Source organism: Emydura macquarii, unplaced genomic scaffold, assembly GCF_026122565.2.
Source record: "Emydura macquarii macquarii isolate MOO-44397 ecotype Brisbane River unplaced genomic scaffold, CSIRO-AGI_Emac_v2 contig_3328, whole genome shotgun sequence".
Classification (NCBI taxonomy): Eukaryota; Metazoa; Chordata; order Testudines; family Chelidae; genus Emydura; species Emydura macquarii.
In genome coordinates, this window is record NW_027133465.1 from 7,267,007 (window position 1) to 7,290,194 (window position 23,188).

Here is a 23,188-nt window from a genome sequence, read left to right on the forward strand (position 1 = left end):
TCATCCTTTTCCATTAGAAGAAAGACTTATTAGGGCAGATGGAAAGTGATATTTTTAACATTACTGCTGATTAAAACAAAATAGGAATTGAGTTAGCACCACTCCCTGACTTTCTACAGACAGCAGCACTAAGTATGTGCCACACGGAGAAATGCTGGATTCCTCATGTCTGTTTAAATGCTTAAATCCACCTCAACCCCTTAAACGGCAATACTGTGATTTTAGAGAAGGGTGAAGAAGAAACTTATTTGGGTCTTTCAGTCTTGAACTGAGATATGAACACTACATTATTCCACTAAAAGCAGCTGCACATACCTCATAGCCTTTTAAAATATCCCAAAAGTTATAACTTAAAGAAGCAACCCATTTGGATGCCACCAATTTGTCTATTTTTCTCTTGTGATTGAGATTAGAGCAATTCCAATACAGCACTGTAGATAATGTAGAAAGGACTTCAGATTGTACACAAGTACAGTATTTGGGTGCCCAAAACAGATGAATTTTTTCCCTACACAGATTAAATAACTTGTGGAAAGTACCTTTTTCTGTGTGCTTTTTCTCATGTAGATTTTGAAGGCAAGATCAGAGTTCCACCAATGCTCTAGCATCATTTCACCGAAATGAATAGGGAACACAAACCGCTGTTGAAATTTCACCACTGTAAGGAAGATTGACAACTATGAGTGTTTGTCTTGATCCAGGGCTGCCCTGTTTCATGAAGTTGAACAGGAGTAGAGAAATCTTTGTGTATATCTTGGGCCATATAAAGAGAGTGGATGGAGTATGAGGAACAGAATCAATTAAATAGAATATTGTTAGTTTTCAGCTATTAAATTCTCTTTTAACATCCTACGAACTTACCTTTTTGCAGGAGTAACAAGTGTTAGGCCTTATCTGTGCGTTAAGAAAGTTTTCTCTTGGGGAAAAACAGTCTGCTAGTCACACTGCCATTTGGTTTATTCGTTCATTTGTAATATTAAACTCAATTATATGTTTGGATCCTTTTTCCCTGAAGGAGAATATTCCATCTCTAAAGTCCCTGTGGTCCTATGCACCGACTACTATCCTGGGTCAGATGCAACTAATGAAGGTTCACATGTGGATGTTTTGGATCTCCCTTTCCCAAAGCATAAAAAAGTATCAGAAAGAGCTACTACAAGGGTTCTCAAACTTTTCTGCTGGGCCCCCCTTTGAAAATATTTCAGGCTGTGATGATCCCACCCAAAAAGTGATGACCCACCCCCCTATGCGATGCCACCCTTACCGGCATGCGCGGGGGCTGACAGCTTATGACACACACACACCCCCTCCACCACAATAACCTCACGACTCCCTGAGGGGTCACGACCTCCAGTTTGAGAATCCCTGAGCTATTACATTCTACATGGTGTAGAATTCAACACAACTGAGGTTAAGAAAAATAAATAAATAAAACTCTTACCTTCGCCTGTGATTTTACTTGAAGCTATCCGAATCACTTCTGTTGTTATGGAAATATGTCCTGTTTCATTTTTGGAGACTCCCACTGGAAAGTGGTACTCAACAAAGAAAGTGCTACAAATGAAAAAATGAATTAAAGATCCCAACCTATCAGTAGTTTACTGCCCCTATTAAGGCCCTACACAACAGAAGTAAACTTTGTAGCCACAGTGTTACAAGCTCAAGTTACTGGGCCCATAGGTCCTTCAGTATTAGTGGATTAGAGGTTTTTTTAATGCATCTGTTTTATCTGAGCGCTGCTGCTACAGACTTGGTTAAAAAACTAAGAGATGAAAGAATTTATTGTCCAATGTAATGAAAGACTGTTACTTACACAATATCCAAGAACAACATTTGTTGAGTTAGAGTTAAGGTTGTGTACATACATTTCCTATCAAGGAAATAACCTGTTAAAACAACTGTGCTACCCAGAATAATCTCAATTCATACGCTTTACCCTGCAAACATCAGATCACCCAAATGCCCTCACAGATTCTTCTTCTCCACAAACTCGCTTTCATTTCCAACATGCAAACACCTACAATACGAACATGCAGTTCCTTAACACTACAGAAAAATGCACAACCTGAACTTAGACTTCAACAAGATCAAGATATTTTATCAATGAGGCACGGTGATATCTTTTATTGGACCAACTTCTGTTGTGAGAGAAAGATGCTTTCAAGTTTAGACAGCACTCCACACCCACCATGTCTCTCTAATATCCTGGGACCAACACGGGGCTACAACACCACTGCATATTTTATCAATGTATTTCACTTTAAAAGTCTATGACATGTTACCTCCTAAGACAAGGACGGAAAACCTCAGAACCCTACTGAGATCAGTTCAATTGAGTAAGACACCAGCACTCAGAGAACCCTGGATCCAATATCCAATGCAGGGGGAAAAAACACCTAAAATAATCACTCTTACCGCTTTTTAGCTAACGCTGGTCTTGGTGGTTTCCCTGTGAAGCTTTTCTTGCCTGGTGTATTCTGGGTGCTTTCAGGAGGAATTCTCAAGCATTCAATGACGACTCTGGCTAAGTGTATTCGACCCAGCAAAGCCAGTCTATCCTCGGTCAAGGTTGTGGCTTGACCTGCCTCTGCGTATTCAGAGGGAGCTTCAGAAGGTGGTAGTGGTCTAGCAGGAGAAGAGTTGAAAAGGGTAAAATAGAGAATCCGGCTTAGACAAACATTCATTGTAGCCAAACCCAAAGGGAAAACTGTAGTCTGGCAAGGTTTTTTGATTTTTTTAACTGTTCACAACACATGAACATGCACATTTGTTTTTTCACTGTACTGCACTTTTCATCACAAGTTCCCTACTCACACTTTACACTCAAAATATATAAACTGCAGATAATGAAGGTGTCTTCTAAATTAAAATGTGCTATGTTCTTAAAATATACCTATATTAAGAAGGAAAAGTGCAGATGTTTTCTTTCCATGCAATTCAAACTGCAAAAGATAGGATACCCTACCAACCCAGCACCGCAACAAGAAAAGGCTCAGGGAGTCTGTGACAGTGGTTAGAGAATGCAGATGCTGCAACAGACATAGGGTAAGTTCACTTGGATGCAGGGGACAGGCTTATGCACCACATACATAGCATGTAAACCTAATTTTGAGGGCTTTAGTGGTACACAGGCTTTTTGTGCTGCTTCTCCACAAAAGTGAATTTCACCTGCAGACAGTAGAATGCAATGATAGCAGCATGTGTGGAATTTGGGAAAGTCAGCACAGCCATTTAGGAAGTCAAGGAAGTATATTGGTTTGGGTTTAAAGAAAAGTTCAGTGTATCATTAAATTGGTTAACTGGGTTACTGAGAGGTGTCACTGTAAATAGTGTGTGAGACTGACAATGAAGCTTCTCTCAATGTGAATACAGTATTGCTTGGTGTAACTTCCTCTCTGTTTGTCAGAATCTTTTATGCTAAGAGTTGTATTTATTCTTTTTTTTTTTTCTTGTTTGTTTCATGTTTAGCTGTGGATTTTATCTTAAATTAGGCAAGATACTGTTAGAATATAGATATTTAGGCCTGCCTGTAAAGGCCTATGATTGTTTAAGTATATTATCATCACTTAGCTAGTTATAGGAGTATAGAAACAAAGAATCAAAATCACAGGCCACCTGTCTATGGGCCTTCTCTCATTGTGACAGTCTGAGGCCATGTACTTTGGTTAAGCAGCCGGGGCAGCCATAAACTGAAGCGTGTGATCACATCCACACATTCCAAACAAATTACATTAAAACAAGGTAATACTAGGCTGGTTAGAAGGCGATCCAGTCTAACGTCTCCAGATAAAGAAAAGACCCTAGAATGCTCAAAGAAAACTTTGTTTGATAGCATTCTGTCTTGTTTTTAACCACTTGTCAACAGCTGTAGTTGTAGAATTTACACTTCATATTGTTTGACCATTATGGTACCCACTGTTCTGATAATTTCTGTCTGATTCTTTGATTGTTTCTGTCTTTTCCATAACTAATTGTAATCAGTTAAGGTGATGGGGTATGATTGGTTAGAGAATTATGTTACAATATGTTAGGATTGGTTAAAAAATTTAAAAACTGATGTCAAACAGGAAGTAAGGTGGGAAGAAGGAAAATTACTGGCATGAAGAATTGGGATTCTTGCGTGATTACCCCAATAAACCCATGGTATTGCCTGCTGCTGGACTCTGGACTTTTGCTTGTCAGCAAACCAAGAACTGAGGGAGGAGGCCCTAACAGATACCTTGAGCTTGCTGTTTATTTTTTATGAAATCTGTGGTAACATGCTTTCTGTAGAGGCTTTGTAAATAATACATACATTAGGTTGAAAGAACATTGTCATTTCAAATTTGGTTAAGAACTACATTTTGTAAAAACAAGGTTATACATGTTCTTTTATTTTTTTGTTTGCTTGTTTTTTAATTCTAAGGGAGTAAGATTTTTCACTCCTCTGCAGTGCAGGCAGCCCAAATATTGGCTGAAGAACTTTAAAGTGAACATGGCTATTAACAAAAATGAAAATGAAAAAAATTATCTTCATTGTGCAAGCTAAAAGAAACGCAAAAAGTAAACAAACAGTACAGAAAATGAATAGCAACTTTGATTAGGAATATTTTCAGTTTTTATTAATTCAAAGAGCTATTTATTATTAGAAAGGTAGATACTTCTTTTTGTTTTTGTTTTGCAAACATGATTTTTAACTTGACTGTGTCTCTTTAAGCAACTGGTCACATATTCTTAAATGATGTTTGATAACTCTCTGGGTTCCATCATACAAATAGACATAAAATTCCTAATCAAATTGGTTACTGAAAGCAATATTGCACTATATGCAAGTGAAAGTGTATAGGAATAAACCATGAGGCTTGCTAGTGTCAACTTATGATTGGAGGCTATTGCATAAAGGAGACTGTAACTGAATATTCACCTGGGTTTCATTTCTGCTGTCTTCTCTTTCAGATCACAGATGCTAGAATCCAAAGCCCTTTGTGACCTCTGATGGTTTCTATGGTCACCTTTCACAAGCTTTTTTTTCCTGATTACTTTTTTAGATGATATAATATCCTCATCATCACTAAGGAAATCACTTAAACTGGTATCGGACTTCTAAAAAGGGATATTGGGGGGAAAAAAAAAAAGAAAAGTTAACATTATCATTGCTAACAAAAGATACACAATAGCCACAATAAATGAGGGTGGGAAAAATAGCATGCAATCATGTAATCAGACTATCAAAAAGCATACTCACAAAGGGATAGAATTAACGCTGCATGGGCAATCTTAATTCTGACATTTCCCAATGTGAGTACTTGACTGTCATCTTAATAACTTTCTTTTATCATTTTTAATGTAATTTTTATATATTATATATTTCATATATTATATTATATATAAACATCTATAGACTACAATACACATAAACACTTTATTGACAATAAGACTTCTATCTTCCTGCTGATCTGATGTCTTGATTTTCTTTTACTATAGGACTGTGGCCTAAGCATCTTCCCCTAGTTCCCCACTTACATGAGCTGTGTAAAACAAGTTCTCAAGCAGACTCTGGTCATAGTGAGGATCGTTCAGCTCACTGTCATACACCTCACTCCCTGCAGAGAGAGATTCCGGAGGGGAGCCTGTCCCATCCCAGACATGCACAGAGGATATATCAGCACTGTGGACACAAGAGGAGTTTAAAAATACCCCTCTTAATATAGCAGTTTCATATGAATTCTAATTGCATTGTTTATAATACAGCCACCTCTAAATCCAGATTTGAACTTATTTACAATGTTCAAACAGTAGTGAATTTAGTGCTTGACAGTACTGAAGAGTCCAGTTAAGAGATATGGAACAGGCAGAGACAAAACAAGATTCCCTCACAATGTGTCTCAAAACTGATCTGCATGGACCACCTAGGGCAGTGATACCCAGACTGTGGCTCGGGAGCTGCAAGTGGCTCTTTAATGTGTCTCCTGCGGCTCTTTACCATACATATTAAAACACTGTGATTTAATTATTAACTAATCTAAGTTATTAACCAATCAGGATGCTTTTACCATGTTATTAACCAATTGTAGAATACTTGGTCAGTCATTTTGCTGCGAGAATAATATATTATATATAATAATTATAAATGAAATAATGAATTCACACTACTATGGCTTTTTTGGGTAATGTTGATTGCTAATTTGGCTCCTGAATCACTGAGGTCTGAGTATCACTGACTTAAAGGAACTTTGGCCTTGCTTCTATGGCTATGTATACACTGAAGGCGGCAAATACGCTGCCATCAGATCGATTTTTCCAGATCGATAGAGTGGCAGTGAAGACACACTCATTCGATCCGGAAGTCGATCTATTAAAAACACCTTCAAAAAAACAGTAGCGCTGCACCGATGGGAATGCATTTCCTGTCGGCGCAGCACAGTGGAGATGGCACACTAAAGGGAAGTAACAAAGTTACTCTGCGTAGTTTGTGTAACTCCTGTTGACAGCCGCTGAATTTTGCCGGCAGCATAGACCTGCCCTAAATCTGTCAAAAAGGTGAAGGACTTAGAAGTGGCAATTTGAATAAGTCACTGAATAGCTACTGGATAGTAACAACTTTCAGTTACTACCAACCTGGTTGGATACGTACTAATGACCTACCATGGAAGTGAAAGGCTTCATGCCCCATTACCAATGCCCTGAATTAAAAAGCATCCCCTCCCCCCAGATAACATGAACATTAATAACCTACATTTGAAAAAGTTTTCACAAAATGGTATTTTAAATCTGCCACCTTGGTGAGATGAGCTAATGAATGTCAGTCCGCTTCCCACTAGAAAGTTATCAACTTCACACCACACAACTTCATCGCCACACCTAGGGTGACCAGATGTCCCAATTTTATAGGGACAGTCCCAATATTCAGGGCTTTTTCTTATACAGGCGCTTATTACTCTCCATCGCCTGGCCTGATTTTTCACACTTGCTATCTGGTCACCCTAACCACATGTGAACCTCGGGACAGCGCTCTGAGATGCCCAGGGTTGGATGGGCATGGAGAGCCAACTCTCACATTGTTCACTGGGAACAGGGTAAAGATACATTAGTGGAACACTGCTTGTGCTCTGTTCTGAGGCTAGGCAACAGCTGCTTTTTCCAAGGCTCTCAATATGGTACCATTTACAAGCATCAAGCTAAAAATCTGGATAGCCCTCCAATACTCTAGATTGTTAAATAAAAAGAAGAGGAGTTTATTAAAAAAATGAAGAGATTTTCACTGATTTTGCTTGCATTAAAAATATTAAACTTTCCCCCAAATGGTAGAAAATACAAGAACACAATGGCAAGAAAACCCAAAAGGGAAACTGACTTGGATTCTGAATCAGCAAAGATTTAAGCACATTGTTAACTTTACTCATGAAAACTCAAAGTGTAAAATACTTCCTTCTACCACCACTTGATAACCCAGTGCTCCGAGACATTTCTAGAAATGCGGTAGAGGATACGCTGACTCAAGAAGTATCCCATATGACACAAGAAATAGATAACTTGGATCATTTTGGGAATGTTTAGAATAACATCTCAGTACATGCAATGGCACTCACCTGCCCAGTAGTAGCTGTATTGCCCTGTTTTCAGCATGCGGGTCAAATTCTTGAACTGTGGATTCAGATGCTAGGAGAAGGGGATCTTGAGCAGTGGATATGACATCAGGGTCCAAGGTTTTAAGGCTCCTGGATGACAGTTATTCCAGTGAAGCGGGATCAGAAGGAGGAGTAAGGATAATAAGTGTTTCTAGTTTGTTATGGATTTTATTCATTTCAATGATGAAATAAACAGATTTTCTCTTATTCAGCACAAATAAAAACCTATATACAGTGCGTTTCTATTTGTATTTTAACTCCATAAGTACAAAAAAGACAAATTCTGTTATACAACCCTGGGTAAATTTGCTTCAATTTACAATTTTTGATCCACACTTGTAAGTATATTTTATTATGTGCCAAAAGTGCTTCCCAATCCTGCAATTGAAACATAGCGGCTGCAGGCTCTCTAGGCTTTTTCTCATTCTCTCTCTTTTTATTTTTTAAAAATGTTTAAGTGCTCATGAAAGGTGCCTGATCAACATTCCTGGGAAGACAGAAATTCCCTCCATATTTAGGAATCAAATGTAGCTTGGGCAGAAGATTGGAACTGTCTCCCCACCACCAACATGCCTCAAACTGTGGGATCTCTTTTAGGGCTGACTAGGTATCTCAAGCTCTGAACCCATGTAATCTTTTGACTCTGCTTCAAGGGTGCCAACTGTGGATACTGGTGCATCACGAAGAGAGAACTACCCCCTCATTTCACACAGATGGCCTTCAAATGGCAATGACGTTAAGTCATTACCAACATGGACTGGAACTGGTGAGGTGAAATGCAGGCTCTTATTTACAATGGAGCTTTAATGTCCTTTGTTTGAATAAGAATCCTGAAAGATGTGACACAAATCACAGCATCTCAGGAGTGATGCCTTGAAATGTATGGCTTGGAAGGTAAACACACTCCCTCCTTCAAGCTCACTTTGCTGTTGCTTTGAATGTGTCTCTCTTTACAGAAGGATGCACTTCATTCAATTCAATGTCAGTATCTGGGCTGGATTTCATTGCAGAGACAGCCATGGCATTGCGGAGTTTATTGCCTTGATCCAAAAGAGCTGGGAAAGAAAAAAAAGAATAAAACCTTAACATTCAAATTTAATTTAAAATATAAAAGAAATGTGCATACAGAATAAATATGCCAGATACATGAAAATTTTGTATCTGTCATTATAAAGAGCCCTTGATGTACTGGAGATTAAGCTATATACCATTAAACATATAACACAATGGGAAGTAAGAGGGAGCAGTCCTGCTTCAGCCTTGAGCACAGGGCAGTATGAAGTACAACTCACTTGTGTTAGATGGACTGAACCCGATGGTGGAGAGAGGGTAGAGTAGGTATGGTGGCCAGATTAACCAATGGAAGGTTGGCTTGACAACCAAAGGTTCCCCAACTTGCAGTCCAATTTCAAGACTTCTCAGTAAATACAATGGATGACTCAGAATACTGGTAATGGGATATAAGAAAGCTTCCCATTGCTAGTTTACTCATCTGAATCCAGCTCAGGATCACAGTTAGCTAATAAAGCTACAGCCTGACAGCTGATTTGGTGGCCCATAGGAACTGAGTTAGTGATCTAAATCCAGCTCCTAGGATTAAATAGGCAAGGAGACTGATATTCCTCTCTTGTTCCTCCAGGTCACAGATGAGGCAAACTGGTAGGCAGCAGGAGGAAGCTTGTACAACTGCTGCCCATGCTATCCCTGTTCTGTGGATAATCAGGCCACCTGCCACCAGCACTAAATTCAATCTTTTTTATGTATTTAAAAAAATTTGTTTTTGACTGTCAGTTTAAGTTCTAAATACTGTCACTAGAATATTACAAGAAACGCTTTTTTCCTGAAACATTTAGTCTTACAAGAGCACCAGTTTGTATCATGTGCCAGCTAGCTGAAATAGCAATGAGCTTTTGCAGTTTCAAATGAAACCTAAACCCTGATGGCAAATATTTACAAACCTGAAAGGAGGTCTTTTGTAGCTGGGTTGTGCAAAGATAGTACATGTGCATTGCCGTGGTTCCCAAAAGGTGTTGCAGCTTGCACCTCCAGATCAGAACTGTTGGGAAATGATGCCTGTTTCTTTGGAGGGTTCACTTTTAAATTTTCATCTGGTAAAATCAGACGATGCTGAGACCCAGAGAAACCATTCTTTATGTTCTCAGAATTCTCTTGAAAGAACAAGTGGTCTATTCCTCTATTTAAAAAGATAAAGTTTAGTAAAATTCAAGTTGATTTGTAAATACAGTGCTCCTCAAACTCTTTAATCAAGTACTGCATCCCCCTCCTCAAAGAAAAATGTGACATATTTGTATATGGTTACACAGAGGAAATCCTGACTTCTCTTTTTACACTCACAACATGAAACACGCTGACACAAATTATAAATAAAGCATTTCGGGCCACATTTTCAGCTTCTGTAAACCACACAGTTCTAGTGAAGTCAATGGAGCTTTGCAGATTTATACTAGCTGAGGATCTGGCCTGTTATTCTTTTCCTAGCTACATGCCTAATTACAACACAATTTAGACTATACATGGAAGAACTTCTTAATTCATAAGTCATATATAAGGCTGTAAGAAAGTTGTGATTGTTTGGTTCAAATGTAGTGGCCAGTTTGTTAGAGTTGCTGTTGTGGTGTGGTCAGCACAAGAGAGACGTTGTGTGTCCCCACTTGGCTCTTGAAGGCAAGCATGACGGAGGGCAGTTGGTCCAAATCTGAGTAAGTGGTGTTGCGACCTGCAGCATAAGGTCACAACATCACTCAAATTTATGGAAGCTATTAAAAGTTGTTGTTTCCACAACAAAATTGCAGCCCATGATTTTCTTATAGCCGTAGTCATAAACACATTGTTGTTACTTAATCAAACATCTGAATTGAAAAGAAATTCCTTTATTTTATCTGGAAAAAAGTTACCTAGGAGTAGCGGCCCTGCTACTGTTAACAGACTCTCTTCCAGCAACATCAGGTGGTCCGTGTAGTTGTGCTGGAGCAAGAAACGGAGTCTTGCTGGATTCAGTCATTCCTGTGGTTCCCTGAGCAGAAGCAGCAATGTCTAAACTCACATCTGTGGCTGGGATGGAGCTGCTACTGTCATAGGTTTCAGACAAGGGCTCTAAAACTAATGATACCTGAAAGACACAATATGAGAACAATGTGTTTTAATTAAATGCACCAATCATTCTAGTCTTGTTTTCTTTCCATATTACGTAGGATGTTGCATTTCCAATACTAGAAGCTATGTATTTGATACAGTTATGTAAGACACTAGCTTAATCTCTGGAATATTTAAGAGCAGTTAGTTGACATTATACATTTTCAGTCAAAAGGAATCAGTTTCCTCAATGGAATATAGCCTAGGGGCAGGACTTTCAAAAATGAATACCTAAGGTTAAATATAGGTTGAGCAGCCTAATTCTAGGCACCTATTTTTTAAAATATTGGCTCAGGTGAGCAGTGTAGAAAGAAAGAAAAGATTCAGTACTACCTGCAGTTCTCCTAGTTTCTCAGATGTTGGTGAAATAATGGTGAAAAATCCACTGATTGGATGGCTTGGAGACAGTTGTGATAGTCCATTGATTTGAGCTCTACCAATTGGAAGATGGTCAGGTTTGGTCATTACATCCAGTACAAGAACACCCATATCTACGGAGACAGGAACAGCTAACTTACATCTGGTATAAGACAACATATTAAAAAATCCTTTGTGAACAACAACAATAGTGCAGTTAAAATATAATTAAAATGGCATAATTAAAAACAAATGAAATTATAAAAACCCAAACAAAGCGGCATAATTAAAATAGGGAAAGGGGGACTACATGAGAGGCAATGTGGCTTAGTGGATGAAGCACTTGATTGGAATTCAGGGGACTTGGGTTCAATTCTTGGCTTTGGTTTGCTGGATCACTTGCTCCGCTATGCCTCAGTTTCCCTATCTGTAAAATACAGATACTACTTGACCTCCTTTGTAAAGCACTGAGCTCTAGGGACAAAAAGCACTATATAAGATAATTATTAATAGTATATGCAACAGGTAGAGAAATGTTATACTTCTAAGAGATTACTATAAATTAATATTACACACTTAGAAATAGTAATATCATACAAAAGCACTTAAATAAGTTATTTAAGACCCCAATCCTGCAATAAGGTCCATGCAAGTGTAAGGTTCTCGCTATACAGAGCTTGCTGCTGAATTGGTGCCTTAAAGTATTTTTTAAAGGGTCTTGTCAGGATCTTTTTGTCTTCATGTCATTTCAGCTACAAAAACATAGTCCATTGATTTGGCTTATTGTGACATTTATTTGGCTAGAAGACACAGACCTCTCACTCTGTCTCTTGAATGCTTTTGCCATGATCAGTGTATAAGGATATTTAACAACATTCAGTAGTCTGGGATAGTTTTTTATTTTGATCATTCTCCTGAGGGTTATAAATATCCAACGCCCTTTGAAATATAAAACCTGAAAGGCACTACATAAAACCATCTTTTAGATTCAGTAAAAATAAGTTATGTTTCATTACTCATTAGTGCACTTCCCAATTCCTGCTAAAGTCTTCTGAATTGGTACCATAAATACAAATATAAATTCAACTGCAAAATTAATACAGAGGATACAGCTATTGTACCTGTCAAGTAGGAGGCAAACTGTTTTGGCCCACAGCGAATTGCATAGCGGGTAGTGGTTTTCACTGCTTTTTGTTCAGTCTGTGCAGTATTCCTGGGATTAAAGAGTGTACCATCCGATGTCTCCCCCCACCACCTCACCCGGATGAGAACAGAAGCAGGAGGTTTAGAGACCATCCATAAGATTTTACTGACTGTTAACTTCAGAAAGCAGCGCAACTGGCCTTCAACAAGAGGTGGTAAACTTGTCGAAGGGGAGATATCACTGATACCTGTGGAGACAGAAGAAAACACAGTATTATCTCTCCAAAATATAAAAGCAGATAGTATATCTGAGATGTAGATTACTTTACAGAGTATAAAAAAAATACTTGGTGCTTACCCTACAGATATGCCTGATATTCTATGCTATACTTGGGGTTACCCCGTACATATTTAGAACATTATAGCTAAGGATACAATTTAGTCACAGAGATCATGGCAGTCATGGATTCCGTGACTTTACTGTCTCTGTGCCTTCTTCGACTTCAGCTGTCAGTGGCTGAAGCCAGGGCTGGAGCCAGGACTGTGCACCTCTCCATGTCTGCAGCCAGAGCCAAGACTGTGCACTCCACCCCAGTGGTGGTGGATGGAGTCGGGACTGTGTCCCTTCCCTCCCCCACCATGGCTGGAAGCTGAGACTGTGTGCCTCTGTCCCGTGGCTGTGGCCCGGGCTGCAGCCAGGGCTCTGCGCGCCCCCCTCTGTGATGGTGGGGCTCTTTCCCATGGGGTTGCAGGTGTCATTCCTCTCTCCGCCCCCCAAGCCCTGCCCCTTGGTTAAAGTCACAGACAGGTCATGGGCTCCATGAATTTTTATTTATTGCCCTAGACCTGTCCCTGACTTTTACTAAAAATAACCCTGACAAAATCTTAACCTTAATTTTAGCCTACAACATTTTTACATTGCAAACTCTTGGCAGGACTGTAACACACACCTAGCGCTCACATAAAAAATGTGTTGCAACAAAATACGTTCACACCACCACTGAGACTGTGATTGCTCTGTGCAAAGCCAATCATTTGTACCAACGAAGCTGGAAAGGGCTGATGTTGCAGCTGGTCTGCTCAGTACTGCCCTGCAATGTCCCTCACCACCCTTCAGTGAATGACCTCCCTGAAGGGTAGAATGACATCCTCCAGATCCCTTCTACCTCTCCAGGGTGCCTACCACATACATGGAGCCTGTCCTGATCCAAGGGTGCCCTCAGGATACCTGCTGCCCCGCCAAGGTTCCCCATTGCCTTTGTGACTTTAGGTACCCACCAAGATCCAAACTGCACTCCCAGCTCTCTGCTGCACCTCAAGGGCACACCCCGCCACATTATAATCCACGCAGGCCATCCAGCACCTACAGCATCAGCACAGGCGCCAGCCACCTCCTCACAGAATGCCCAAGGTGCTGCCCCCGCCCCCCATGACCCCAATCCCGCACGCTGCCTAGGGTGTCAGTCACGCTATGGAGGCTGCTGCTGCTGCCACCCCCTCCCCCCTTCAGATGCCCATCACAGGATCTGCTGCCTCTTATGGACCCCAGAGTACCCACCTGTGCATGGCCTCCTGCCACCCACTGCTCAGGGCGCCCGCTGGGCCACCAGGGCTACTGCCCTCCTCACTGCCCCCAGGGGACCGGGGCGTCTGCCGTGCTCCCATGGGGCCGCCCCTCCCCCAGGGCGTCTGCCGGGCCCCCAGGTACGGCCCCCGGCGCTCTCCGGGGCTCTCACCTCTCCTCTTGCGGGCGCCGCCGCCGCCCCCTCCCGCCTTGGGAGCGGGGCCCTTCAGCCTCTTCTGCTTCATCCCCAGCCGCTGCGCGGCGCCAGGCCCGGCTCCCAGCCACCCCCGCCGCTGCCCGGCAACCGCCGCCTCAAGCCGCCGCGGGGCCCGCTGGGACAGGGCGGGAGAAGCACCCAGCCCGGCCGGGAAAGCAGCAGCGCGCACAGCGCCTGCCTCACTTCCGGCGAGGGGAGATCGGCGCGAGGGACCGGCACTTCCGGCAGGGAGGGCGCGGACTCCATTTCCCGTGATGCAGCGGGGCGCAGGAGGAGGCGGGGCACTTCCGGCGGGACAGGTGAGGCCGGCGAGCGCTGGAGGGGACTCCATTTCCCGCCATGCAACGGGGCTGGGCGGGGGGCACTTCCGGCGGAGGGTGGGTGGTGCGGTAGCAGGAGCCGCCGCTGCGGCTGGCTGGATTCGGTGTGGGGCGCTCGCACCCGCCCTTGTGTCTCGCCCTCTCCCCGTCATGTCGGCCCTGGAGAAGCACCTGCAGCTGGGCCGCCTGCCCCCCAGGCCAGCCGTGCCCGGCGGGGGCGGCCAGTCCGGCTCCAAGATGCGCATGGGGTAAGTGAGTGGGGGAGGGGGCGGGTGGTCCCTGCCCGAGGGGGGGGGTCCTGGGCTGGCGCGAGGGAGCCGCGGGCGGGCGTTGGCGGGTGGGGCGCGCGCGCGCGCGGGAGTTGGCGGGCGGCGGGGAGGAGTGAGTCGGGGGCGCCGGTCTGAGGGCGGGGGGGATGGGCGGGGTCACCGTGAGGCCTGCTGGGGATGGGGCCCAACGTGAGGGACCCGGGCCCACAAGTGCTGAGGGGAGCCGGGGATGTTCGCGTTGGGAGGGGCGGAGCCGGGCGCCCGTTGCTGCGTGACGGGGGAATTGTCAGGGGTGGGGGTGGAGGTCGTGGGGGAGGGGAGGCTGCTCGGGGGAGGGGGTGGAGGAGGGGGAGGCGAGGCTACCCGGGGGAGGGGGGGGTGGGGATCGTGGGGGAGGCGAGGCTGCCCGGGGGAGGGGGTGTTGGAATCATTAGTAATGTTTGCAACGATGAACATTGCTGTGGGAAAGCACCCGACATGCGTTTAACCCTGCATTCCTTTATTTAAAGCCAAAGGCTGACTGGTATTTATAGGAGGGCTCTAAAGCTGCCTAACTGCCCCACTAATAACTAGTTTCCTCACCCTGAGGAGACGTTTGTAAGCCTTCGATCATGATACTTACAAATGGGCTAAATCTAGGGGCTCTTCGCCCCTTGTTGATGGGATCCAGTGTGGTCAGGCAGGTCTCTGCAATGAGCCTCTTTTAAGAGTTTACTTTTTGTGTCTTTAACAAACAAGTGATGTCATTGCCAATTACTGACTTCAGCTAAAAACCAATTTGAGACAATTCACCCTTATTTCCAGCCTGAGTCCAGATAAGATTTACAGCCTCCTTTCTTCCCAAGGCCTTTCCTTTCTTATCTTCTCTCTTCCTGCCTTCGCCCTGCTTACCAGCAGACCAGTGGGAAGACTTAGGCTTGTTTCTTTTAAGACGGTTTTTCTTTGCCTTGTTATTGCAGCTCTTTATTTCATTAGTTACTTTTGAAACCATACATTCTTCTCACACTACGAGTAATTATTTTCACAGCCTTCTTTTACTTGCAGGTTGGGGCCTTCTTTACAACACATATATCTCTATATCCTTAACCAAACTAAAGCTAACTTTAATTCTTTAATTTTATACTTATCCTAGAGGGTGAAGAGTGACAGAGGAAGTGAGTGCCTGTTGCTGGATGACAGGGAGGATTGGCAGGGGAGGTGAGGGTGCCCTTTCCTGGGTGATGGGGACAGGGTGGATTTAATCATGATTTAAATCACCAAGAGAAAATCATTGATTTAAATCAAGTTTCCCGCTGATACTTCTTCACATATTTCTTAAACAATGATGCAAATCTGATCACTAAAACATGTTAATTTACAACTCAATACAGCATTTTACAACATCTAGGAGGGTATGCTTTGTGTAATTTTTTTAGATAACTTGATTTTTATTAATTTAGGTAATAATACATAATACCCATTACCTGTGTCAAGCTGCAGATGCAGCAACAGTACATTAGGAATGGTAAGAACTAAATTCACACACAAACACAGTGGCACTTATATTTTATTAAACTAAATCTTAAATGTTACATAAATGTTTCACATTTGCAATTGCAGCAGTCTCCTGAGTTGCCAGCTGACAGCTGTCCTTAAACTCTTTTTTTAATTTTCAAATTTTATTAATTCTAACAGACAAGTCATCACAACACTAAACGTACGCTGTCCTTAAAACTTCTACAACTAGCTCTCATCTTCCCCATTCCCACTGTCATTTTTATTCATAGACTGAAACAGAAATACGAGTTTTCCTGCTTTTTCAACTCCAAATCAATTTCTTAGCTTTGAGTGAATAATACCAGATGATGAAAATATTCTCTTTGTGCCTGCAGAGGAAGCTACTGCTGTGAAAAGTTGGCTTAGCAACTGAAGGACCTCTGTTTCAAGGTGCCTGGCTAATGATTTCCACCAATTCAGGGGAGTGACTTTATTCAAAAAATCATCAGTAAACATTTCCTGTTTAAATAGTTGCGCTCCAGCCCTGAAATTTATTATGACTGGCATAACTGAGGAGTGATTTTGAGATGCCCATGCCACGGCAGCAGCATCTTCAGAAGTTAGGCATCTACCTTTTATATCTGGGATTGAAAATGTTCTCAAGAAAATGAGCTGGAGTTAGTGCATGATCCATTTGCTTCTCTATTGCCTGCAGTTTAACTTTCTGGTGAGGTATTTCTTTCCTCAATGTCTCTTGAAGTGCCTTCCAAATTTCGACAGCATCAGCAATGCAGCAACAATTTCTCTGAAGTTTGGTTAAGACTATGGATATAGGTTTCAGTATACTGAGCATATCCTCTACGTTCCTCTTTAATCCAATGTTAGATACTTTGGATGAGATACTTCTATCTGTTTTATCATGGCTTTCTTCACAAAGTTTTATGAGAATAGACCAGTTCTTAATAAATTGTTCAAAACAATCAACCACAGAATTCCCTTGAACATCTTGAGGAGAATTAGTTTGGATCCTCCTGCTCTCTTCAGTGAAGCTGAAGCAAAATGGTTGTTATGGAAGTATTTTGTGACTTCAACAACATTTTCTTTTATTCCTGGAGAAGACGTATTTAAGTCTGTAGCTAAAAGGTGCATTGAATGGGCACTGCAGCCATATGTTATTAAGGAGCATCCTTTGGTTTCTTCTTCTAAGTATCTTCTCATCTTTGCCATGTTTGCAGCATTGTCTGTGACAAAACTGCATGTGACAGTTGAATTTTTGTTCACAGTTTTACAGCTTTCACTGCCACTTCTTTAAAATATTCTGTTGTGTGGGCATTTCCCGATGTATCTATTGTTTCTGAAAGATATGCAACCTCATCATCTGTTGACACGCACAAATTATTGGGTCATTGTGTACATTGCTCCACTCATTAAGGCTTAAACTGGCAAATTTCCCCTCAGTATTTCTTGCACACTGTTCAAGTTCTTTCTCATACCCTATATCTAGCAACCTTCCATCAGTGTCTGCTCTACCAAGTGGATGTAGCCTGGTCGTAAGGACTCAACCAAGTCAGTGAAGTGTTTATTGTTAACAATGTGAAAAGGAGAATTTGTGGCATAAATGAACCAAACAATCTTTTCCTTTATGGTGTCTTGTTGTCGGTATTTGCTGGTCCTTGCTACAAACCCATCCATGGTGGTGGTTTTACTGGATGACTGAAATTTTTTGCTTGCTACTGATACTTTGTTGTCTAAAATACGTTTAGTTGCAGCACTGCTGCTAAAAGTACCAACAGGTGACTCTGAAGTTGTTGCAGATAGACAGTCAAAGTCTCTTATGCGTCAACGGAATCCTGAAATAAAATTCAAAAATGATTTTGAATAGTCGTTCTTCTCAGTTCTTCTCACTCTATTATTCAGTTAATCATTTACATTTTTTTCAGCAAGGATGCAGATCTGATTCCAAATTACCAAAAAAGCTGACTGACTGCATTTATAGTGCACTTAATTTTGGAGTAAGCCCTGTAGAACTCATTGGCACTTCTGTTTTTTGAGAAAACAAGTATAGGATGGGGTTCCCTTGGGAAAGCTGAGTTATGCTGAAGTAAAATAAGGAATAGACTTATGGCATCACCATTATGGTCTGTAGCCATGATGTTCCAAAATAAGGGGCCTGTATTATGTAATATAAAATAAGAAAATAACACCCAGTGGCAACTGGCAACTCTAGATTTCTTAGTGCAGCTTTCTGTACCATGTACTTGGGTGATTAGATTCTAAACCTAGTTAACTAATTAAACAAGTCATAAGGATTAGCTAAGCTAAACTTTTTTTTCTAGCAACGTCCAACATAGCAAACAGCGTGGGAATTTACTTGTTAAATCACATGTATACTAAAAGGCAGAGAGAGAGAGTCTTGAAGAATGATGCATTGCAAAGTGAATTATTTAAGTTGATCCACATCTTCATCCGGATCATTTTCTTCCAATAAGCAGTTTCCGTTATGATGTTTCATTCTTGCAACTAGGTCCTGCATCTCCTTCTTGCACTGCTTACGCTTGACACGTTTTCCTTTTTTTACCCAGGGAAGGAATTTCTTCAAAATATTCCCAGATAGGGTCTCTCTTACGCCCAGAAGCCATGACAATTTTTCTGTGGCAAAAGTGTGGGGGAATATAGGAAGCTGTGTGTGTAGTGCAAAAACAACGAGAGTTCTGTGGCACTTTAAAGACTAACAAATTTAATTTTAGCAGGCATAAGCTTTTGTGAGGCTCAGCTCACTTCATCAGATGCAGAGGTAGAAATGAGAAACATAGGATCATCATATACATATACAAATGCATAGAGAACAATGGGGGTGTGTGTACACTGAATGTCTTCCTTTTTTCTTTCCAGTCCACTCCACTGTTCCTTTCTACTCTGCCTCCGTCCTTTGCATCTCTGTTTTTAAGACAGTGTCTTAACTAACTCCTCTGCCTTACTTGGCTCAGCTCCACCACCACATAAGCAATCCTATCCACTATGTGTCTGTCTTTGCACATGCGACTTCAGTCTGCTGAGAAACAGAAATTGAAAGCCTAGAACTTTCAAGAAGCAAGAGCTGGTAGTTAGGTTGGACAGACTAGAACCATTAATTCATTTTTATGAAATTGTAAGTGTAGGTTTAGCATGTTTGTTGTGAGATTTAATTGTAACTTATTTTTTAAACGAGAGAAATATAGTGTATTATTGATTTAAAAAAATTTTTATTCATTGATTTTTATCCATCCTGGATGGGGAGGATTGGCAGGAGAGGCGAGGGTGCCCATTGTGGGCATGGAGTCATTTGCAACATGGCATGGAATGGGAATTCTAACATGTTAACTTGAGATGCATTTCAGCAGAGTGAATACTTTCTCTGGGGTGTCTTTACACTAATAATTCTGGTGTTTCTTGTGTGTTGGAAATTCAGTTTCAAGCCAGGGTGTTCACAAATGCCTGTGAGATGTGTCTGGACCTAACTTGTCAGACCATCTGTCCACATGAAGAGAATTAAGATAGATGAACACCTGTTTACAGTAAAGAGCATCTCCTCAGCTTGACATAGGCATTGATTTGACTCCTACTCAGAGAGATTCTATTAACTGTGTTCCTTTTACCAAAATGACTATGATGACTTGAAATGGTCGTAGTCTGAAACTAGGGCCTACCTGCTGCCTTCTCTAATCCACTTGTCTAATTGATAGCACTTAGTCATTAAGATCCTTCAACATCCTTTTCTCATGAACTGAATCTGGTGAAGATAAATATTTCAGAACATCTCTTCACTCTCAAACATAACTATTCTCTAAAGCAGTGTTTTGCTCTTTGTGAATGAAGAAATGCTGTTTTAACTGGTGCAAGGTCTGTGCAAGTTTAGCTTAAATATTATTACCCAGCAGAAGTCTACATGAAGCTGGGCAGTAGATGAACTCTGCCAGGTGAGTAAGTCCTTGCCTCTGGAAGGTCTGCCATCTAGAACAGCAGCACAACACAGAGCAAACAGTTGGTAAGAGATTTTTAAATAAGTCTAAGTGTATCATTTGAGAGCTAAGCCCTAGTCAACACTTAAAAATTTAGAGCAACCTAGCTACATCACTCATGGGTGTGAAAAATTCATCCCATTGAGTGCAGTGGTTAAGCTGACCTAATTTCTGGTGTATAATGCAGTTAGGTTGACAGAAGAATTCTTCTGTCAACCTAGCTGCTGCTGCTTGAGGAGGTGGATTATTATCTACATCAATAGAAAAACCCCATCGATCGACACAGGAGGTGTCTGGAGCTGCAGGTGTGCTGCTGTAGTGTAGACATGCCCAGAGAGAGAGAGAGATTGGCCGATGTTAATTGTGAGGCTGTTCCAGCTGCATGAGGAGATGTGAAGGAGGAGGGATGAAAGAAAGGAAATTACTAGAAAAGAAGCTTGACAGGAACATAGTGACAAAAGGGTGATGGGGAGATAATGGGCTGGAGTTAGGGACAGTTTTAAAGGTGAGGAGAAAAAGCTTGAAGTTTTATGTGAAAGAAAAACAGGTGTCCAAAGTAAAGACATGATTATGGTGGTCAGAGAGGAAAGCGTTCTTGGCAGCAGGGTTCTGGATGACCTGGAGGGGGAAAGATTATAGTTGAGCAGGTTGGAGAAGGGGAGGTTAGCAGTAATCACACCCAGTCACAAGCTCAGAGGAAGGGTCAATATGTAGAGATGTTGTAAAGTAAAGTAGCAGAATTTGGTCAGGACCCAGATCTGAGGGACCAGAGACTTGGTTTTGGGTGCTGGGGAGGATGGTGTTGATAACAGTGAGAGAAACTAGTGGAAAAGTAAAGGGTTTATGGAAAGGTAATATGTTTGAGTGTGGACATTACTGGGTCAGATTCACTTTCAAACCAAAGAGGGTGCATGTTGCCTTCAGTCTAAGCTAAGGATGAATTTAGTTGGAATTTGAAATGGCACAAAATCCAGGTAGAAAATGATGGTACAGAATGAAACAGATTGAGCCGTAATGTTTTAAACTTCTCTACAATCTTTTCGCTAAAGAACTTTCAATGCTTTATACCATTATCCCAAGTTTTACATATGGGGAAACCATAGCAGAGGGGAGTTAAATGATTGGCCAATGGTTTTACAGTGAGTTAGTGACTGTCATAAATATAACAGATGTCCTGAAAACCCTGAAACTAACCATTTTAGTGACCACCCACAATAACTTCAGCTTCTGCACCTGTATGTTTTTAATTTGGATATTAGTCCCATGTTTAGGACAACATTAAATTCTTTAGAAGAAGAAGAGTTAAAAGGATGTTAAATGGTGGTTAACAAGGGGAGTGCAAAGGATTTAGTCCTGCTTTGGATGAAACTTGTAGTGATTCTTAATTTTGCAACCTAGTTATTGTGGTGATGGGCTGTTCAGAAGTACAGATAGATAGACTCCCTTACCCTTTTAATGCACTGGTCAGGTGAATAAAAGATCTTTCACCCTGAAGTGCACTGAATGTTTCTATTGAAGTAGCTTTTACTAGTCTCAAATAGTTTAACAGCATAACTGTTGAATGAAACGTGTTTACAAGGAGGTCTACTGCCACTCCTATAAAGTGCTGCCAAAGCCTTGTATATTTTTAGAAGCTTAAACTATGCTATAAAAATGTCCTCTCTGCAGGAGCTGGCATGTATCATCTCAGGGGGAAAAAATTGCTGCTAGCAGTCCAGATTGTTAAATCTGGAGGAAAACAAACAATTGGTTTTTAGGAACATAAGACTTGCCGCACTGAAAGAGATCAGTAGACCATCAAGAATAGCATATTAATTGGAGCAGTGCCTAATAGCAGCTGATCCTTCAGAAGAAACTAAAGTCTATTCCTGTAATACATTTGGGACTGAATCCTGTGAGGTGCTAGCATCATCAACTTCCGTTGACTTCAGTGTGAGCTGAGGGCACTATGCACAATGCCCAAGGCCTGATTCTGTGAGGTGCAGTGCTATTTATTGGGTGAAATATCATACCAGACGAGTACCAGGAAGTCAGCATTACCCTGAAGCATGAGATCTGATAAGTTACAAAATTTAATTTTGCAGGCTGTTCCTCTGATATGAACCAGATTATTTTGGCATCAACAGTTGGAGAGAATGTTTAAGTGAATGTTATTCTTGAAAATTAGTATTTGTTTGTATCTTTTACAGAAACTTTTCACCCCGTTATAAATGGCTCTTTATCTTTAGACTTATTCCATTCTATTTAAATAAATGCTATGCAGTAAAACTTGAAGTAATTAAGATCTAGAGTGTTTTTAAGTTTCAAATAAATACTCATACTGTGCTCCTTGTTAATATTTTTATTTTTCATAATTCTTTTTATACTGAATTGAGTTGAAGTGTTTAATGACATGGCTTTGAACTTAAATTAAGGAAGATCAGAGTTAAGAATTACTTTGTACTTTTCACAGATGTAGAAATGAGAGATGGAAAATATCTGTAGTACATTGTGTTTAGTTACTGCAGAAGTCTTAGGACCGTGAACAATATGTGTATGTATCAAATGTTCTGCTGAAGTACAGAAGCATAGTGGAGTGAATTAAAAACTGCCGCAACTTTACTAAGCAAAACAGTCTGAAAACGCAGTCCACCTGTTAGAGAAGCTTTTGTATGTATCTGCTGTAAAATCTTTTTGACGAGGTTTTAATAAAATAAGTAGAACTGAGTGACTTATCAGAGGTGGATATCTGTCTAGAGAGTGCTCATGGCTTTGAGAGCTGTTTCTCTCCTAGCTAGCGATCAGGATTGCTGGGTCTATTCTCTGACATTCCACTGAGTTATAAGACCCTTGAGCAAGTCATATAACCACTAATTTCCCCATGTGTAAAATGGAGATGCTTACCTACTTCATAGGGATCTTCTGAGGATTAATGTTTATAACATTTTAAACTCATTCCCCCACCAACCTTTTATTTAGATTAATTATAGTAATGTCTTGTATTTTAAACAAATAAAAGCCCTACCATAATGTGTACTTTGCAGAAAAAACAAAAATTTTCAGCCTTATATCATGTAAACCTTCCAATCTCTTGTCCATCATTTC

General features: G+C 41.2%; 2 protein-coding genes across 7 annotated transcripts in view; one reads left to right on the top strand and one right to left on the bottom strand.

The window, feature by feature from the left end:
- The window catches only part of C2CD3 (C2 domain containing 3 centriole elongation regulator), a 66,716-nt gene extending 52,545 nt beyond the window's left edge, over positions 1-14,171 (bottom strand). For 3 of the 4 annotated variants that reach the window (XM_067533301.1, XM_067533300.1, XM_067533298.1), the window contains exons 1-12: positions 13,997-14,171; positions 12,239-12,508; positions 11,094-11,251; positions 10,523-10,737; positions 9,566-9,801; positions 8,530-8,662; positions 7,569-7,697; positions 5,503-5,647; positions 4,904-5,082; positions 2,416-2,625; positions 1,442-1,554; positions 540-658 (exon numbers count right to left, since the gene is read on the bottom strand). In XM_067533301.1, coding sequence (XP_067389402.1) covers positions 540-658; positions 1,442-1,554; positions 2,416-2,625; positions 4,904-5,082; positions 5,503-5,647; positions 7,569-7,697; positions 8,530-8,662; positions 9,566-9,801; positions 10,523-10,737; positions 11,094-11,251; positions 12,239-12,508; positions 13,997-14,069 — 1,980 coding nt within the window. In that variant the 5' untranslated portion in view covers positions 14,070-14,171. Of the gene's footprint in view, positions 1-539; positions 659-1,441; positions 1,555-2,415; positions 2,626-4,903; positions 5,083-5,502; positions 5,648-7,568; positions 7,698-8,529; positions 8,663-9,565; positions 9,802-10,522; positions 10,738-11,093; positions 11,252-12,238; positions 12,509-13,996 lie in introns of those variants that run through there. The other variant, XM_067533302.1, reaches the window with a different exon arrangement.
- Positions 14,172-14,387: 216 nt separating this feature from the next.
- Positions 14,388-23,188, top strand: part of PPME1 (protein phosphatase methylesterase 1) — a 45,096-nt gene continuing 36,295 nt past the window's right edge. The window contains exon 1 of one of the 3 annotated variants that reach the window (XM_067533328.1): positions 14,388-14,609. In XM_067533328.1, coding sequence (XP_067389429.1) covers positions 14,512-14,609 — 98 coding nt within the window. In that variant the 5' untranslated portion in view covers positions 14,388-14,511. Of the gene's footprint in view, positions 14,614-21,984; positions 21,999-23,188 lie in introns of those variants that run through there. The other 2 variants (XM_067533330.1, XM_067533329.1) reach the window with 2 other exon arrangements.